Source organism: Cervus canadensis, chromosome 24, assembly GCF_019320065.1.
Source record: "Cervus canadensis isolate Bull #8, Minnesota chromosome 24, ASM1932006v1, whole genome shotgun sequence".
Classification (NCBI taxonomy): Eukaryota; Metazoa; Chordata; class Mammalia; order Artiodactyla; family Cervidae; genus Cervus; species Cervus canadensis.
Genome location: NC_057409.1, coordinates 27,641,994 through 27,658,872, shown reverse-complemented (window position 1 = coordinate 27,658,872; position 16,879 = coordinate 27,641,994). Strand labels below are relative to the sequence as shown.

The 16,879-nt window shown below is 51.8% G+C and overlaps 2 protein-coding genes across 4 annotated transcripts; one reads left to right on the top strand and one right to left on the bottom strand.

Moving 5' to 3' along the window:
* Positions 1 to 1,680: 1,680 nt before the first annotated feature.
* CNPPD1 (cyclin Pas1/PHO80 domain containing 1) lies at positions 1,681 to 6,543 on the bottom strand. 2 transcript variants are annotated; one of them, XM_043445013.1, is made up of 9 exons: positions 6,250 to 6,543; positions 5,909 to 5,996; positions 5,335 to 5,443; positions 4,703 to 4,784; positions 4,425 to 4,545; positions 4,211 to 4,339; positions 3,577 to 3,638; positions 3,105 to 3,222; positions 1,681 to 2,886 (listed from the first exon to the last, which is right to left on the bottom strand). In XM_043445013.1, exons 2-9 carry the CDS (start codon positions 5,975 to 5,977, stop codon positions 2,341 to 2,343), a joined length of 1,236 nt encoding a protein of 411 aa, XP_043300948.1. In that variant the 5' UTR covers positions 5,978 to 5,996; positions 6,250 to 6,543; the 3' UTR covers positions 1,681 to 2,340. The 2 variants fall into 2 exon arrangements, with proteins under 2 accessions (XP_043300948.1, XP_043300949.1); XM_043445014.1 differs by having other exon boundaries at positions 6,255 to 6,368.
* An 815-nt stretch (positions 6,544 to 7,358) lies between these two features.
* On the top strand, positions 7,359 to 12,710 carry RETREG2 (reticulophagy regulator family member 2). Of its 2 annotated transcripts, XM_043445011.1 has the most exons (9): positions 7,359 to 7,752; positions 8,043 to 8,149; positions 8,948 to 8,978; positions 9,335 to 9,470; positions 9,882 to 9,966; positions 10,258 to 10,401; positions 10,557 to 10,651; positions 10,824 to 10,959; positions 11,216 to 12,710. In XM_043445011.1, the coding sequence occupies exons 1-9, from the start codon at positions 7,478 to 7,480 to the stop codon at positions 11,839 to 11,841; spliced, it is 1,635 nt and encodes a 544-aa protein (XP_043300946.1). In that variant the 5' UTR covers positions 7,359 to 7,477; the 3' UTR covers positions 11,842 to 12,710. The 2 variants fall into 2 exon arrangements, with proteins under 2 accessions (XP_043300946.1, XP_043300947.1); XM_043445012.1 differs by lacking the exons at positions 7,359 to 7,752; positions 8,043 to 8,149 and having other exon boundaries at positions 8,963 to 8,978; positions 9,423 to 9,470.
* Positions 12,711 to 16,879: the final 4,169 nt, after the last annotated feature.

The following is a 16,879-nucleotide window of genomic DNA, read 5'->3' as shown; positions in this document are numbered from 1 at the left end:
AGCCAGGGGAAGTTTGATAGACTGTACTACCTCCTCACCACTGCCATTTGGAACCATCACAATTACACAGTAGTTCTCAAGCCTTTTAGGGTCAAGCCTCCTGGACTACCTCAAGAGAAAACATCCCTTCGTCATGTATGACAACTGTGATCACAACTCTGTATACAATGTCCTCATTGTAATATAAAGAAGCAATCAAAGTGATTTATTTTTAAAATATTTATTTGGCTGCTCCAGTCCTAATTAGGGGAAGCAGAATTCTCAATCCTTGCTGCAGCATGTGGGATCTTTAGTTAGGCGTGCAAACTCTGAAGTTGTGGCATGTGGGATCCTGTTCCCCTGACCAGGGATGAAACCCAGGCCCCCTGCATCAGGAGCATGGAGTCCTAGCCACGGGACCACCAGGGAAGTCCTCAAAGTAATTTAAATAATGTATTTCACCATGGGAAAGCTTGGGTCCAACTAAACTGGAAGACAATGAAGTAGCCTAGTGCCCACCCCTCATGTGGAATTGCCATGGATGCAACAGCTACAGTTCCAACTAATACTGGTGCTTCCCTGATGACATGTGTACCATCAGCAGTGCTGCCATTCATGACCCAGTGTTCCAAAAGAGTGAACAAGTTCTTCGTAAAGTGCTGAACAAAGTGTAGATTTAATGTACAGAGATGCATTCCTGGGAAACAGTCTTTTTCCAAATGGGCAAAATCTATTCTGTTTACATGCTTAGAGAAAATAAGTAGTTCCAGGCTCAGATAGTCATACATGATGTCCACCCAGTCATTCAAAAGTTGCCTTGGGAATTCTTCATAAGAAGGGAGTTCCTGAGCCTTTCTGGATGTGTAGCTTACTATATAGGCTAACTAAGTGCCAGTAAGTCCCATCCCTTCAAATTTTTGTCAACCAAAAAATGCCCCATAAATTTCCACATGCCCCCTAGGTGGCAGCACCACCCCCACTGTGTATCTTCCTCTGTGGTCCCAAATCCTCTCAGCTCAGCTGGCTGCTCTTCTTTCAGTGATAACCCAGCCTAGGTCTTCTCTTTGGTGGTGGTTTAGTCACTAAATTGTGTCTGACTCTTGTGACCCCATGGACTGTAGCCCACCGGGCTTCTCTGCCCATGGGATTTCCCAGGCAAGAATACTGGAGTGGGTTGTCATTTTCTTCTCCAGGGTATCCTCCTAACCCAGGGATTGAACCAGGGTCTCCTGCATTGCAGGCGGATTCTTTACCCACTAAGCCACCACGGAAGCCCTTAAGCTAATAACCACCATTTGTCAGCCCAGAAAGGAAGTCAGCAGACAAAGTATCCTTTAGATTGCCCTCAAGGAGCTCATGGGGCTCTACTGGATACTCTCTCCATGACATGGGCCTTGGGATCCACAAAGATGGCTCTCACTCAGAACTTGTGACAGACAGGGTTACACCGAGGCAGGGCACAGTCACCATCTGTGCCCCACTGCACCAGTCAAGGAGTGTTAGGGGCCCCAGGGTGCTGGGAGCAGGAACGAGGAAGCAGCTTGATATGAGAACCTATGACCATCAAACAAGGACGTTCTGGAATGGGACTCAGAGAGAATGAGCAGCAGGATGATAGGATGAGGGAGTAGGGAGGCTGAGAAGGAAGATCTGGAGAGGAGAGTTCTTTGAGGGCTGCTGCAGAATAAAGAGTCCAGGCCATGCAACTAAAACTGTTTATTGAAACCTTAGTTCTACAAAAGCGTGAAAAACCCAGATATAAAGCAGTGGCCAGAGAGGCCTGTGAAAAGAACACCCAGGAGAGGAACCGGAAGAGAGGGAAGCCCAGGAGCAGGGGACTAAGAAGAGAATGTTGGAAGACAAAAGGACCGGGGTGAAGGTCCCAGCAGGCCCTGGTTCTTCTAGACTTGGCGCGGGTGTGGGAGGTTCCCCCCTCTCCTGCCTTCCCTCAGCAACTCCCACCACCGGGGGCCCTGTCAGTCCCCGCCTCTCCTACCCCAGGGACATCAAACAGACCCTCATCAGTGTTTCCTCCCTCCCTCACCCAATCCTAGGAAACTCAAAAGCAGAAGTCTAGAAGAGCCCAGGGGACATGGAGAGACAGGGGCCTTGCCCCTGTCCACCTGTGACACGCCCCTGGTCACTGAGCTGAGGCTTTCCCTGGAACCACCACCGCCCTGGCCAGGCAGTCAGCCACTGAGGGACAGAAGAGCAAGTGACCTTCAGTCCTTCTGCCACACGACCCCCTTAAGCTCCATCACCCAGGAGGACAGGAGACCAGCCAAGGACCCAGATCAAACTTTGCCCCTCCAGGTTCTCAGGGACTCCCAAATCCTCTTAATGCATTCCTGAGAACCCTACCTAGCCTGGGAAAATGAAAGACTTCAGGCGGGCCAGTTCCATAATGCTGAAAAGGGAACATTGCTGGGGCTGTGGGAGCAGAGGGGGCATTGGGCTCCAAGGCCAGGGGGGAGCCAGGCCATGGGAGTGGGACCAAGGACTGGGGGGCCCCGTGGGGACAGTATGGTTGAGGTGATGGCAGGCATGGCAGGTTGGGGAGTCCTTCTGGAGCTTCTGGCAAAGGGGGCAGTTGTGAAGAAGAGTGGGGGGAGCAGGAGGGTCTGGAGGAGGCAACGGTGGGGGAGTCAGCGAGGCTAGCAGACTGCCCCACAGTGAACGCAGCACTACATCGCCTTCCAGGCAGCCGGTGACGTTAGCAGGAGACGGCAGGCACTGTGGCATGGGGGAAGGTATGCAGGGTTCCAAAAGGCACCTGGAGGCCAGTCCAAGGTCTGGAGGGCCAGGCGGGGGGCTGCAGGACAGCCCTAAGGACTGGTGTATTACGGCCATCGATGCCACAGCGAGGGCCACGCTGCTCACATATGCCATAGCCAACAGGCAGGACAGCTGGGGGAGAGGGGTTAAGAAAGGTCAGTGCCCAAATCCCCTTCCCCTGAACCCTCTTCTAACTGTCTTTAACACACCCGCCCCTTATCTCTGGACTCGTGGACTCAACTTAGAGCTCTCAGTCACCATCTACTTCCAACCCCATCTCCTGAGCCATTCTGTATTTGCTTTACATTATCAGCCAGCTCAAGCTCCCTCTGCTTCCTGACCCACCTCACCTTTGCCAGCCGCTGGCAGAGGGAGCCCAGCGCCAGTTGCCAGGCAGGCTGCTCCAGCAGCACACACAGGTCTGTGTAGGTGTACCAGCCCCGCCGGCGCCCCTGCTGCTCAGCCACACTGCAGGGATAGGAGAAAAGACACAGAGGGTCTGCAATCTTCCTGCAGCTGGCCCACCGGCACCCTCATTCCCCTGGGGACCCACCAGGGAACACAGGTGAACTTGTCCTAGGTATACCCATTGATTCCAAAGATGAGGGTGAGACCAAGATCTGCATTTTAAATAAGCTTCTCCCACTCTTCCAAAGGTGACAGAGGACAGCAGACTCGTTTGGGAACCATGACCTTGGGCAATTCTCTTTCTCGTTTTCTCCCTCCCCCCAGTTACACAGACCCTCACCTCTGTTTAGCTCCTATGGCTTAAGCCTCAGCCTCCAAATCCTCAAGTCCCTCTTTCCAATTCCTAGAACCTACCAGCCCTCCAGCCAGCTCAGCACCTCAAAGATTTCCCGAGGATCAGTGTAGAGCCGCCAATCCTGTGGATAAAGAGAAGAGCATCCAACCCGACTTGGACATGAGCCACAGTCAATTAATAACCAGACCCACAGCAGCAACTACAACCTCCACTACAGGTAACACTTGGCTCTTACCATGTGCCAAATACTGTTCCAAAAACTTTTATGTATTAACTTATTTAATCACCACATATCTGGTTTCACATTGCACCCTCCATTAAAAGCAAAGAGAAAAAAATAATCCTGGGAATGGTTCATGCCCATAGGAAGCCCAGAATCTAGGGAAAGGCAAAGTCTGGAAGCAAATACCCAGAGCCCAGTAAGATAAGCTCTGGCTCAGAGTGTACTCTGTGGGACCTGGAAGACTGACAATGGGAGGTCTCCACTTCTGACTTCACCATGCCAGGAACCTCCAAAGACTGTGCTTATTCCAGAAAAGCTAGAGGGGAAGATGCTAATAAGGGAAGACATAAAGAGGACAAACAGAAAAATAAATAAAGAGACCAGAGAAGGCTGGGAGATAAAAAACAAAGGATGAAAAGAACATAAAAACAGGTCAGGAAAACAAAGCAAGAGAGAGAAGAGCTATTCACCATGGCACTCAGGAAGCCCCTCTCCAGGGCATTAAGAGTGGGCACGGCCACACCCCCAGCAGCTCCCCATTCATCATTGAAGACCTCTTCCTCCTCCCCTTCGTCATAGAGGTACTTACTGGCCACCATCTGCAGAGGAACCAGAGGTGGTATCAGTAGAGCTCACACCTGGCTCCGGGCTTACCAGGGAGCTGAAGGGAAGGGGGCATCTTACCATGGAGATCAGGAACAGGTCAGAGGATGACACGTGCTGTAGGTAGTCTGGGTTTCTATGCCGGAGCCGCTCAATGTATACCAGAGCCAGCATCATAGCACACGGAGAGATGCAAGCCTCTCTGGATATCAGAAAGGATTAGGAATTAAATGCAAGGATCTTTCAGTTCTTGTAACTTATGATGCTCATCCCTGTTACAAGTTCTCTTTAGAGATAACTGCTCCCCTCTCTCTAGAGCCCAAACACTCTCACTCTGTATCTCTGAACTGTGGACTCACCGGGACACATGGGCTACATATTTCTTCTGGAGCCGGCGAATAGGACTGGGGGCTGCCTTCTGGAGCAGTTCCACAGCAATATCTGCAGAGGCAGAAGGATAACAGAGTGAGCAAACAACTCCCCCACAGCTGTGCCCACTGCTATCAGCAGAAGACCCAGATCTACATTCTCTGGGGTCTTGGAGACAGGACCACAGTAACAAAGCAGAGATCCAATTCTCCCACGCTGAAACAAAAGGCCTATTCCAAATATGAATTCCAGCTCCTTCCAACAGGAAGGCTTATTTCCCTGTCACCTGCAATTAATTACCTAGATGTGTCCTTCACTCTAGCTCATTTGAGAAGATAAACATGTCTTGTTCAAGGGGGAAATATACGATAGGTATGCTTGGAAAATTAAAAAGTTTCTAGTCTATAGGTCAAGAATAATATAGATTTGTAAGGCAGCAATATTTCCTAATCATCTGGATTTAAGGAAAAAATGAAATACAAATCTAGTCCTTACACCTGTCAAACATACTAGCTACCAAGAGGCAGTGTAGTTCACAGGCTACACCTAGAGTCATTTTGATGATGGCTGACAACCCCAATTTCAGGCTTCTCACTTGTCGGGTCGTACAACACTGTCTAACCTGCCACGGGGCTGGAGAGCTCCTCCAGAGTACAGTCAGTTTCCCAGTCCCAGCCATAGTAGAGTCTCCTTCGGATTCGGGCACTCAGCTTCTGGTGTCCTGGGAGGAACTGAAACGGCAGGAGTGGGGTGGAGGGTGAAGGGCAGGAAAGGGTATGATGGAGATCCTGGCTCCTGGCTGGAAGGGGTCTACGGGGCGGTAGGCCTGCCTCACGGCTAGTGGGGCCCGCGCCCCACCCGGCCCCGCATTCTCTGGATTGTTTGCTAGTGGCACTCTGTCCACAGGGGGTGGAGTCCTCCTCACCGAGGGCTCTGGAGGAGAAGTTCTCCAAGAAGGGTCCGGGCTGGTTACCTCCTACCCCATTCCTGTACCCCGCGGCTCTCCCCATGGGCCCAAGGAGCCAGGGCCTCGAGTAGGCACGGGTGGAGCGGCTACCGCCTAGTTTCCCGGCAGAGCCATCAGGCGAGCTCGCGGCCCCGCTCGGGCTCCGGTAGCGTGGCGGGCGCGGAGGGAGCGCCCACGGTCACGGCTCCAAGCGCTGGGAGGCTAGGGAGGCGGGGGGCCGCGTGCTCACCGTGAAGTCCTGGAAGCCGGTGAGGGAGAAGGTGCCTTCTTCGTCCAGCAGGAGCCCGGCGAGGTCCATCGCGCCGCCAGCCACTGCCCTACGAAGGGAAGGGAACGAGTTCTAAAGGGGCCGCGGAGCCGTCCCTGCCAGCCTGCCCACCTGTCCGCCGGCCTCCCTCACGCGGGCCGCCGCCCTTGCCGGTGCAGCCCCCTCCCCTCGCGCCAGCCGCGGCAGGCGGGGCCGGGCAGCAGAGTCTCTTCCTGTTCCGCTCCGGGCGGGGCTCCTGGCTCCCGGCTCCCGGTTCTGGCCTCCGGACTCGGGGCGTGGAGCTGCAGGGCCTGGGCGCCCACCTCACCGAGTAGAGAGGAGTCCTGGCTTCGAGGCGCGTGCTGTGCCTTTGCCGCGCCGCGCGTCTGCCCGGTGTTTACAAGCCGCGGGGGCGTCGCGGGCGAAGTCAGCACCGGGCACTTCCTGCTGCCAGCTGGGCCGAGCCGGGCTAGAATTCCTGATATCGCTGAGCCCCGGCGTGTCTGAGAAATCGGGACAATTCCTAGGGGGCCGTGGCACACGAGGACGAGCGAGCCCGGCTGACCCTTTCGTGCCGGTGTAGATATAAACGTAAATAAAACAAAGACTCGGGACAGGGAGTTGCTCGCGATTGTTTTCTTTTAAAGGGGAGATGTATGCACACACAGAACAATATACATTTTAAAAATAAAAGCAAGAGTACACAAATTTTAACTGGTGAATTGTGTACAAAGTAGCAAGGGCACTGATTTTTGGCTATATATATTGCAGAGATTAAATGTTCTCAAGGGAACACGTAACAACACGCTTGTTACGTTGGAAGCCTCAATAAATGGCGTTAACGCCCCTCCTCCCCCGCCAAGAGTAAATAGCACCTAGACAGGGTTTTTAGATTTCGAGACCCCAATATCTCGCTTAAGGGATTGGAAGGAGTTCCAATGCGTGAAGGCGGGAGAGTTTACAGAAAGTTGGGACGGATACAACTTTTCTGTGTAGCCGAAGCTGTTTTTGAGTCGATCGAGTCACGCGCTGGTGTTTGTTTATTGCTGAGGGGAGGGAACTGGGAGGACCAGTACGTCGAGGGTTGAGTAAAAGGACGGCCGCCGCCCTAACCAGAGCAGAAAGATCCCACGGGGGCATCTGGAAGCTGACTTCCTGCCGCTTCGGGTCGCCTCACACCAGAAATCCAGGCCAGGACCGGCCGCCCTAGCCGCCCTGCCCACACAGAGGGAAGAAAATTGGCTGGGGTGGGCGAAAGCGGAGATACAGCCCCTCTGTCAGGAAGAGGCAGACACCGCCCGGCGCCGCCAAAACACACACCTGCGTAGGAGCAGGGTCACCCGCAACCCCCTGCGCGCAGGCGCCGGTCACCCTATCCCGGCGGTTAGGGCACATCACGTGCCGGGCTCGTCGCTCCGCCGTCACGTGACGCCCGTCCGCGGCCTGGGCGGCCCTCTCCGCTGTGTGCGCCCCCTTCCGCCTGACGCGCCCCAGGCGGCGGCCGCGCAGCCCTGGCTCCTCGCGGGCTCGGGCGGCGGCTGCGGCGGGGCTATGGCGAGTGGCGGTGGCGGTGGCAACACCGGCACTGGTGGGGGCCCGGGGCTGGGTCTGAGCCTGGGTCTGGGCCTGGGTCTGGGCATGGGTGAGGCCACCGGCGAGGCGGAGGAGGAGGCGGCCACGGCCGAGGCGGTGGGACGCCTCGCCACGACGCTGTGGCTGCGGCTCCGCGGCTGGGAGGCGGCGTTGGCCGCAGCGCAGCGGCTGCTGGTGTGGGAGAAGCCGCTGCACAGCCTAGTCACGGCGGCCGCGCTCAACGGCCTCTTCTGGTAACGGCCGCGGAGGAGGGGGCGGGGCCGGGCCGCGCGGGAGAGCGGGGGCGGGCGAGCCCGGAGTCCCATTCCCGTTTCTGGGCAAGACGCTTGTCCTGGAGGGCTGGTCCACCTCCTGGTGTTTAAAGATCGCTGTCAGCCTGGGGTGCCCCGTTCCTCTGTCTTCCGGTGTCGGATTAGGCCTGGAGGTTCCCATTTCCGCATCAGTGGGCGCTTCTCCGCCTTTCGCGACGGGTATAGGAGCCTCCCTCACCCACTCATCGCTGAGGTGCCTGTCTCTCCCTAAGGTTGCTGTCTTCGTCCTCCCTACGGCCCTTCTTCCTACTCAGCATCTCACTTTTGGCCTATTTTCTGCTGGATTTGTGGCAGCCTCGCTTCCTCCCAGACATCTCTGGTGAGTGTGACTTGATTCATTCAGCAAGCCCCAGTGAGCACTTGTTTTGTGCCTGATCCACCCGGATTGGGTTGAATGGTGAGACGCATGTACCGCAGGCCACCTGCCTCCCAAAGCACGACTGCTTACTTCCCCAGGTGGGAAATAAATTTCCTCTTTCTCAAAATTCATGTTATCGTGTGTGGTTGTTAAGTCGCTAAATCGTGTCTGATTCTTATCCATTGAGTGGTGATGCTATCTAACCATCGCATCCTCTGCCGACCTCTTCTCCTCCTGACTTCAGTCTTTATTGTGTGTAGTAGTAGTAGTAAAGATTGTGGACCTCTGCATCCAGATTGCCTGGGTTCCATTGCTTGCTTCCCGTTTACCCTGTATGTGACCTTATAAAAGTCACTCGATCTCCAGTTTCATGAAGAGGAGGATATTCTTGAATTTATAAATACATTTCATATGCTTATGGTAGGGTTTCACGTATGGTAGGAGTATTAGATCTTAACCAGGGTTTTCTTGTCCACATGTTTACTTAATAGACAGTTTAGAGAATTGGGTGCCAGGTTGTGTGTGAACTGTTTGGGGTGTATGTACATGTGAATGTGAATAAGATGGGGTTCCTGTTGTTGAAAAGGGTAAAGTCTGAGGAAGGAGACAATACAAACAACATAACAATGTAATACTTCCTGCAAATGGCATTTGAAGAAAGCGCTTTGGGACTGCAGAGGAAGGGCAACTGTTTCTGGCTCGGGGAGTATTTCCCAGAGCTCTGCCCCTCAGTAACTTGTCTCCCTTCCCTTTCTATAGCATCATCCCCGGAGGAGCCACACTCTGACAGGTGAGTGCAGACCACCCTTTGAAGAACAGACAAATGTCCACACCCTTGCTTTGGTGCCAGTGTCACCACCACGGTGCAGAGCAATCCGGAGTTCTGTGGGCACAGCCCCCAGCATAGTGAATGCACCGTAGCTGGCTTGGTCCTGGGTTCTTGTGTAGGTGTTTGTGTGCCTGCTGTTTTCAGGGCAAAGGGTTGGGAGCCCCAGGCTTTGTTTCCCAGGACCTAGACAGCCTCCCATTGGGAGGCAGGGTTGTCCACTTCCTTAGACTACAGAGCTCATGGGCATTCTCAGAGGGATTTGAGTGCCTAGGAAGCTGGTGTCTGAGGCCTCCAGGGGTCATATCATGTCTCCCCAGTGAGGGTGCGGGGTCAGGAGCCCGGCCGCACCTGCTGAGTGTGCCCGAGTTGTGCAGATACCTGGCTGAGAGCTGGCTCACCTTCCAGATTCATCTGCAGGAGCTGCTGCAGTACAAGAGGCAGAATCCAGCTCAGGTAACCTCCCCCTCATCACACTACAGTGCTCTACCCTGTGGAGAAATGGAGGTGGGGATGGGGAGGAGTGACTCGAATTCCTTGACTGGAGACAAAGGATAAGGCCTGGGGCCTTCTTAAGGCAAAATTTACTGCTAGTAGCCTGATACAAGACGCAGAGTAAGCTTTTGGTGTCCTGACACTATTTCTTGCCAAGAGAGACCAAGTTTGAATTATAGGTGTTTGGCTATGTCAGTTGCAAACTTCCTGAATCGATGATCCTGGGCATCCTCTTGACTAAACTGGATCACTGCGTTCTCAGAGGAGATACCCTTCCTTCCACCAGTGGAGCAATAATATTTCTTTCCCCGGATAAGTGGAGCACATACCTCAGTCTCCTGTTCTTCTTAGACCCTGTGCTCTTCTCTGCAGTTCTGCGCTCGCGTCTGCTCTGGCTGTGCTGTGCTGGCTGTGCTGGGACACTATGTGCCAGGGATTATGATTTCCTACATTGTCTGTGAGTAGCATCGGGCCCCTGCCCTTTCCAAAGCCCTTTCTTTGTTTTCTTTTCTTGGACTGACCCAAGGGGGGTTGTTGCAGTCTCTTTGCCCAGTTACCCACGTACTCCTGAGATCTTCAGGAGGATGCTGTGGGATTGGTGGAAGGAGGGCAGTGGATGTGGGAAGAAGTTGGCACAGCCTCAGGAAGGGACTTTGTCTCCTTCAGCCTTTCCTGTTTAGGCATCAGTTGAATGAGGGCTCTTAGGTAATAGGCATAGGGAGCTCTGAGTGGACTCTCTGACCCTCAGTGCTGAGTATCCTGCTTTGGCCCCTGGTGGTGTATCATGAACTGATCCAGAGGATGTACACGCGCCTGGAGCCCCTCCTCATGCAGCTGGACTACAGCATGAAGGCAGAAGCTGATGCCCTGCATCACAAACATGACAAGAGGAGTAAGGGGATCCCATGACCCAGGAGGGGAAGGCGGGGAGGACCTTGGTTTGAGACTTGTGAAATGCCCTGGGATTTAGATACTCTCCAGACCTGTGGCTATGTTTGTCCCCCACCTCTGTTCCTGCTTGGTCACTGCCCTCCTGTTGTTCTCCAGAGCGGCAGGGGAAGAATGCACTGCCCGGAGGGGATGAGCCACTGGCGGAGACAGAGAGTGACAGCGAGGCAGAACTGGCTGGCTTCTCCCCGGTGGTGAGGTCCAGGGGTCCAGGGGCGATGGGCTGTCGAGTAGAAGGCTGGGGGAGAATCTGCTTTAGAGCAGCGACCTCTCAAGGGGATGGGAGTCGGTGGCAGGGCAGGGATGCTCCTGGAAATGGGCTCTCTCACCCCTTTGTCTGTTGTGTTCATCGTGGTTCCCCTGCAGGTGGATGTGAAGAAAACAGCACTGGCTTTGGCCATTACAGACTCAGAGCTGTCAGATGAGGAGGCTTCTATTTTGGAAAGCGGTGGCTTCTCTGTCTCCCGGGCAACCACTCCACAACTAACTGACGTGTCAGAGGGTATGGGAAGTCCTTTGTCCTTCCTGATCTTCCTGTTCCCTGTCTTGGGATGCTGGCTGTGCTCTCTGGTGATTGCCGCCATAAATGTTTTCTTTGGGGAGCCTATCCCCTAGTTGTACACCAAGTTCCTAAAAGACCTTAACACCTAAGGCCTGGCCTAGCATCCTATGTCCTGAGTTCTCATCCTTGAGCTGAATGGCCCATTGCAGCTACTCAGAACAGCAGGCCCATTCCTGGCCCTTTGTTTTCTGCACAGATTTGGACCAGCAGAGCCTGCCAAGTGAGCCAGAGGAGGCCCTGAGTCGGGAGCTAGGGGAGGGAGAGGAGACAGACCTGGCCCCTCCCGAAGACCTGCTGGGCCCCCCTCAGGCCCTCTCACGACAAGACCTGGACTTGGAGGAGGAAGAAGATGTGGCATCCAAGGAAACCTTGCTTCGACTCTCATCCCCCCTTCACTTTGTGAACACGCACTTCAATGGGGCAGGGTCTCCCACAGATGGAGTGACGCTCTCCCCTGGAGGACCAGTGGAGACACCAAGCCTGGAGGCAGCGAGTGGTGACCTCACCACTCCTCCCAGCACCCTGTCGCCCCCACTCGGCCTTGCGGAAAGTGACCCGGTCCCCTCCCCCTCCGTCCTCCCGTCTCTGCCCCAGGACTCACCCCAGCCCCTGCCTGCCCCTGAGGAAGAAGAGGCACTCACCACTGAGGACTTCGAGTTGCTGGATCAGGGGGAGCTGGAGCAGCTGAATGCAGAGCTGGGGTTGGGTCCAGAGCCAACATGCCCAGAGCCCCCTGACGCTCCACCCCCTCTACCCCTAGGGCCCGACACCCTGTCTCTGGTACAGTCAGACCAGGAGGCTCAGGCCGTGGCAGAGCCATAAGCCTGGGGGAAGGAGTTGCAGGCACAGTAGGGCTTCCTGGCTAGGGATGTCACTGTTGGCTCCTTTCCCTGCTATCCTGGGGAGGAGCAATATGTGGGGAAGCTGGCTATCAGATGGAGCCAGTCCACCCTCCACCTGCCTGCCTGCCTGCCTGCCGTCCCAGGCCTGGTACAGTACCTGGGATTTCTTTTAAGTTTGTAAATAATTTTACATTTGGGTTTAGTGGTTACGAACAGGGCTAGGGGAGTCCTTCCCACTTGCCTCCCCGCCTCATCTCTAGTCTCATTCCACAATGCCCCAAGCCCTGACGGTCTGTCCTTTTCTTTTTCCTCCTTTCCTCAGGGACCTGTGCTGCTCTGTCCTCGTGTCCCACTCGGTTGTTTAGTTCAGGCACTTTATCATTTTTCTTTCCTATCCCAGCCCCTCTCTGCTTTACTTCCCTGCTGTGTCCTGTCCTTAGCAGCTCAATCCCCACTCTTTACCAGCTCTTCCTCCCCAGCAGGCCCCAGCTAAGCTTTAGGGAGGCTCCCGTCTGGGAGGTACAGATGAAACCTGGGGTGGTGGGTCGGGTCAGTAGTTAATGCACTTGAGTCACTGTAGCCCGTGGAACCTCCACTGCGCCCTTACCCTCGTTTGTCCCGGCCCTTCCCTATTCAGGATGAGAGCAGGGATCCCACAGCACATACGCCAGCGCTGTGGTAGTGAGCAGGACCTCTGTCTTGTGGGGCAAGGGACTTTCTTAGGGAGGAGTAAGGAGATCTGTTTCTCTGGGCCATGGTCCAAGTGTGGTGGGACCCCCTACTAGGGTCAGGAAATGGACAGTAACATCTGTGCAGGTGTTGACTGGAAAAATAAAGTGTTGATGGCTACAACTGCTGCTGCCTGCCTCACTGTGAGCTCTGTCTCCCTCACTCTGTGCTCTGCCCCTACTGCCTTGTCCCCTGTTTTGCTCCTGGCTGTTTATTTAGTTTGGTGCAAAACAAGGCCAGAAGCAAGGATTACCCTGACAGCCGTAACCTGCCCTTAGCAGTTCTCTGTGATATGCATAGTAAGGTTTAGCATGTGCAAATAAGTATGTGCAGGAGGAAACTGCTTTGGCTTCCCAATCAGAAATTTGAGACCATTGTGCACCACAACAGTTGTTTTCTATTGTTGTCCATAAGCTTAACACTTATCATAAGTCCTTACCTATCTATGTGCTGACGGTTAACTCCCTCAATCCTTATTTGTCTCTCCTGATAGAAGCAAACAAGCAGGACTTATACCTGTATTAAAATCGATTCCAAGGGACTTCCCTCGTGATCCAGTGGTTAAGAATCCTCCTGCCAATTCAGGGGACGCCGGTTTGACCCCTAGTCTGGGAAGATCCAACATGCTGCAGGGCAACTATGCCCATGCGCCAAAACTACTGAGCCTTTGATCTTCACCTACTGGGCCCCTGCGCCACAACTGAAGCCCTCTCACCTAGAGCCTGTGCTCCACAACAAGAGAAGCCTGTGCATCACAGCTTGAGAGGAGCCTCCACTCGCCACAGCTAGAGAAAGCTCGTGTGCAGCAATACAGACCCAGTGCAGCCATCAATCAATCAATAAAATATTAAAAAACTTTCCTGGCAGTCTGATGGTTAAGACTATGCTTCCACTTCCCTAGTCATGGAACTAAGATCCCACATGCCACAGAGCACAGTCGAAAAAGACACAAGACTGATTCCAAGCCCAGGAACATGAAACAGTGTCTACACTAACAATGCAACATTCCTACTCGGCACTCCTCTAGGTGATCTATACTAACTTATATTTTTCTATCAGGACCCTGAGATAAGATACTGTTATTTTATAGAAGTTACCTTTCACAAAGCTATGGCCTTAGTTCACGATGGAGCCAGAATCCAAATCCAGGAAGTCTGGCTCCAGCAGTCACCCTAGAATAGGGAGCCCCTGTCCATCAATAGGGCCCAGATGAGAAGATGCTCAAGGATGTGGGAATGATAGAGGGGCAGTCTGCTTATCTCAGCTTCACAAAGACTGGTCGCTTAGCAGTCCTTGCTCTTTGGGGAAGAACAGCGTTCAGAGGCCTGAACTGGACAGATGGCCTTTTTCATGAGTTCACAGCCTTGGCCTCCATTCAGCTGGAAGCTCGATCTGGCAATGCTGCCTGGCTCCTTGAGGTTGACTTCTGTGCTGCATCTTTTCTAAGTATGTGAGAATTTTTCCCTTTCATGTGTTTCACATTTGCCTGAAAGGCTTTCAGGGTTTCAAGGGTCCTCCCTGTCTTGCTGTTGGAGGAATATGAGCTTGTCATCATCTAGAAATGTCTGAAGAGAATGGGCAAACAGTTCTAATCATCAAACAGACAATTGTGTTCTAACAGCTAGTAATATAATGTTGCTGCTCATAAACTTAATTTTAGGCTGTATTACTGGGAAGAATATAATACCTAAGGTGTACTGTGCACAAATTAGAATACTTCCATAGGGTGACTTGCTGTGCTTGTGGACAAATTGACAAATTGAAAAATTGAAGAGTGCCAAGAAGAGAATCACCAGAAATAAAACACTGAAAATACCATCACATGGAGCACATGGGGAATTGTGAAGGAACAGAGAATGTTTAAGCAAAGAAGGAAATGCAAAATTAAGTCACTTCAGTGGCTATCAAACTTTGCTGGGTTATCTATAGGACTTCTGAGGGTAGAAAATCTTTGAGAAGAGTTTGATTAATAATTGTGTAGGCAGGTCCATTGACAGATGAATGGATAAAGAAGTTGTGGTATATACACACAATGGACTACTACTCAGTCATAAAAAGGAATGCATTTGAGTCAGTTCTAATGAGGTGGATGAATCTGGAACCTATTATACAGAGTGAAATGAATCAGAAAGGGAAAGATAAATATTCTAACACATATATACAAAATCTAGAAAAATGGTACTGAAGAATTAATTTACAGGGCAACAATGGAGAAACAGACATAGAGAATAGACTTATGGACATGAGGGGAGGGGAGGAGAGGGTGAGATGTAAGGAGAGAGTAACATGGAAGCTTACATTACCATGTGTAAGATAGCCAACGGGAATGTGCTGTCTGGCTCAAGAAACTCAAACAGAGGCTCTCTATCAACCTAGAGGGGCGGGATGGGGAGGGAGATTGGAGGGAGTTTCAAAAGGGAGGGGATGTATGTATACCTATCGCTGATTCATGTTGAGGTTTGACAGCAAACAGCAAAATTCTGTAAAGCAATTATCCTTCAATAAAAAATAAAAAAAAAAATAACCGTGTAGGCAGAATTTGTTTCCCTGTTCAAGGGATATTGCAAAACAGATTTAAATGATCTTTAGAAGTACAAAGATCAAGGACAGAGAGTGTAAGAATTTTCCATCATGCAAGAACAGTATATCACCATGTTATTTTGCTTTTAGTGTCTGAAGTCTCATGGACTTCCTCCTCCTAATCCCTTAAGTTTTGGTTTTTCACTGAGTCTATCCTTGGCTCACTTTTTCTTTGCACTCCGCCTGGACAGTTTAACATGTTCACCCATTTAGTTTCCACTCATATGCTGATGAATTCTAAATCTTAACTCCTTTCCCAGAACTTTTGACTAGGCATCTCCATTTGAATGTTCCATGGGCACTTCTGCTCAACATACCAAAAACTGAACACATACTCTTTCCCCTCACCTTCCACCCCCCGACTTCCCTACACAGATAGGCTTTTTCTATGTTTTTTATCATGCTTGTTTTCACCACTAACTCTAAAGACCTACTTCTCTCTCATCCCATACCCAGGCAATCCCGAGTTGCTGCTAAATTGATGTCCTAATTATTTCTTGATTCACTCCCCGCCACAGCCCTGATTCACACCCTCCGCATCTCAACAGTTTCTCTGCCTACACTCTTGTCTCCTACCAAAATTTATGCCCAAAAATGTGGCTAAATAATTGAAAAATACAAATTAGATGATCTTTCTGCTGTTTAATAGTAGTCAAGCCTTTCCTACAAACTATCATTCAGGCTTCCTAATACCATTAAGAAGCCTTCTGAGATCTGCCCTGTCTTGCTCTTTACAGCACCAAACCCCCAAAAGATTATCCTTTCCTCCACTCAGCTGCACTGCCCTCCTCCACCCCTGCTCTACACTCCCACCTTTCATTCCTCCACTTGCTAAACACTTGTCTTTTAAGATGTACTTCAGACCACACCCCACGTTTGAAGGTTTCCCTGATGTCCCACATCATCCCCCAATAGCAGACCAGTATAATACTTACTCAGTATACTGCAGTTTTTCCAAAGATCACATAGAATCTTCATATGAGCACAGTGCATGGCACATATAGGTGTATGTGTATGTGGATAGATAGCTCCTATGATACTTGCTGTTGACGAGACGCTTCAGTTCCTCATCATACTAACCTCTCCCTCATCATACCAACCTGGTTGCTTGGAGGCTTCCCTGGTAGCTCAGCTGGTAAAGAATCCTCCTGCAATGCAGGAGATCCTGGTTGATTTCTGGGTTGGGAAGACCCCCTGGAGAAGGGATAGCCTACCCACTTTAGTATTCTTGCCTGAGAATCCCCATGGACAGAGGAGTCTGGCAGGCTATGTATGGTCCATGGGGTCGCAAAGAGTCAGACATGACTGAGCGACTAAGAATAGCACAGCACACGGTTGTTTAAGTGTCATGACAACACGATAGCTTCCTTTGCTAGAGCAAATGGTCCAGGAGAGCAAGAAGAAAGCCACAGTGCTTTTTATGACCTAGTGTCAAAAGTCATGCTCTATTACTGCCATCACACTATATACATTAGAAGCAAATTACTGAGTCCAGCTCATGCTCCTTAAGAGAAAAGTAGGAAAAAATATTGTGGACTTTTTTTGGCCATGCTGATGGTAGGATCTTAGTTCCCTAACCTATGGATTGAACCTAGGTCACGGCAGTGAAAGCACTGAGTCCTAACCACTGGACTGCCAGAGAATTCCCTTGTGGACATATTTTAAAACAATTACACCAAACTGATCTGGAAATTATATTCAAGAACTTC

Excerpts from the sequence above, each read along its gene's own strand:
- CNPPD1 (XM_043445013.1), bottom strand. The coding sequence starts at position 5,977 with ATGGACCTCGCCGGGCTCCTGCTGGACGAAGAAGGCACCTTCTCCCTC. Across the intron at positions 4,785-5,334 it reads GCTCTCCAGCCCCGTGGCAG|ATATTGCTGTGGAACTGCTC; the intron begins GTTAGACAGTGT and ends CTGCCTCTGCAG. Across the intron at positions 3,223-3,576 it reads CTGAGCTGGCTGGAGGGCTG|TGTGGCTGAGCAGCAGGGGC; the intron begins GTAGGTTCTAGG and ends CTATCCCTGCAG.
- RETREG2 (XM_043445011.1), top strand. The coding sequence starts at position 7,478 with ATGGCGAGTGGCGGTGGCGGTGGCAACACCGGCACTGGTGGGGGCCCG. Across the intron at positions 8,979-9,334 it reads GAGGAGCCACACTCTGACAG|TGAGGGTGCGGGGTCAGGAG; the intron begins GTGAGTGCAGAC and ends ATGTCTCCCCAG. Across the intron at positions 9,967-10,257 it reads TATGATTTCCTACATTGTCT|TGCTGAGTATCCTGCTTTGG; the intron begins GTGAGTAGCATC and ends TCTGACCCTCAG.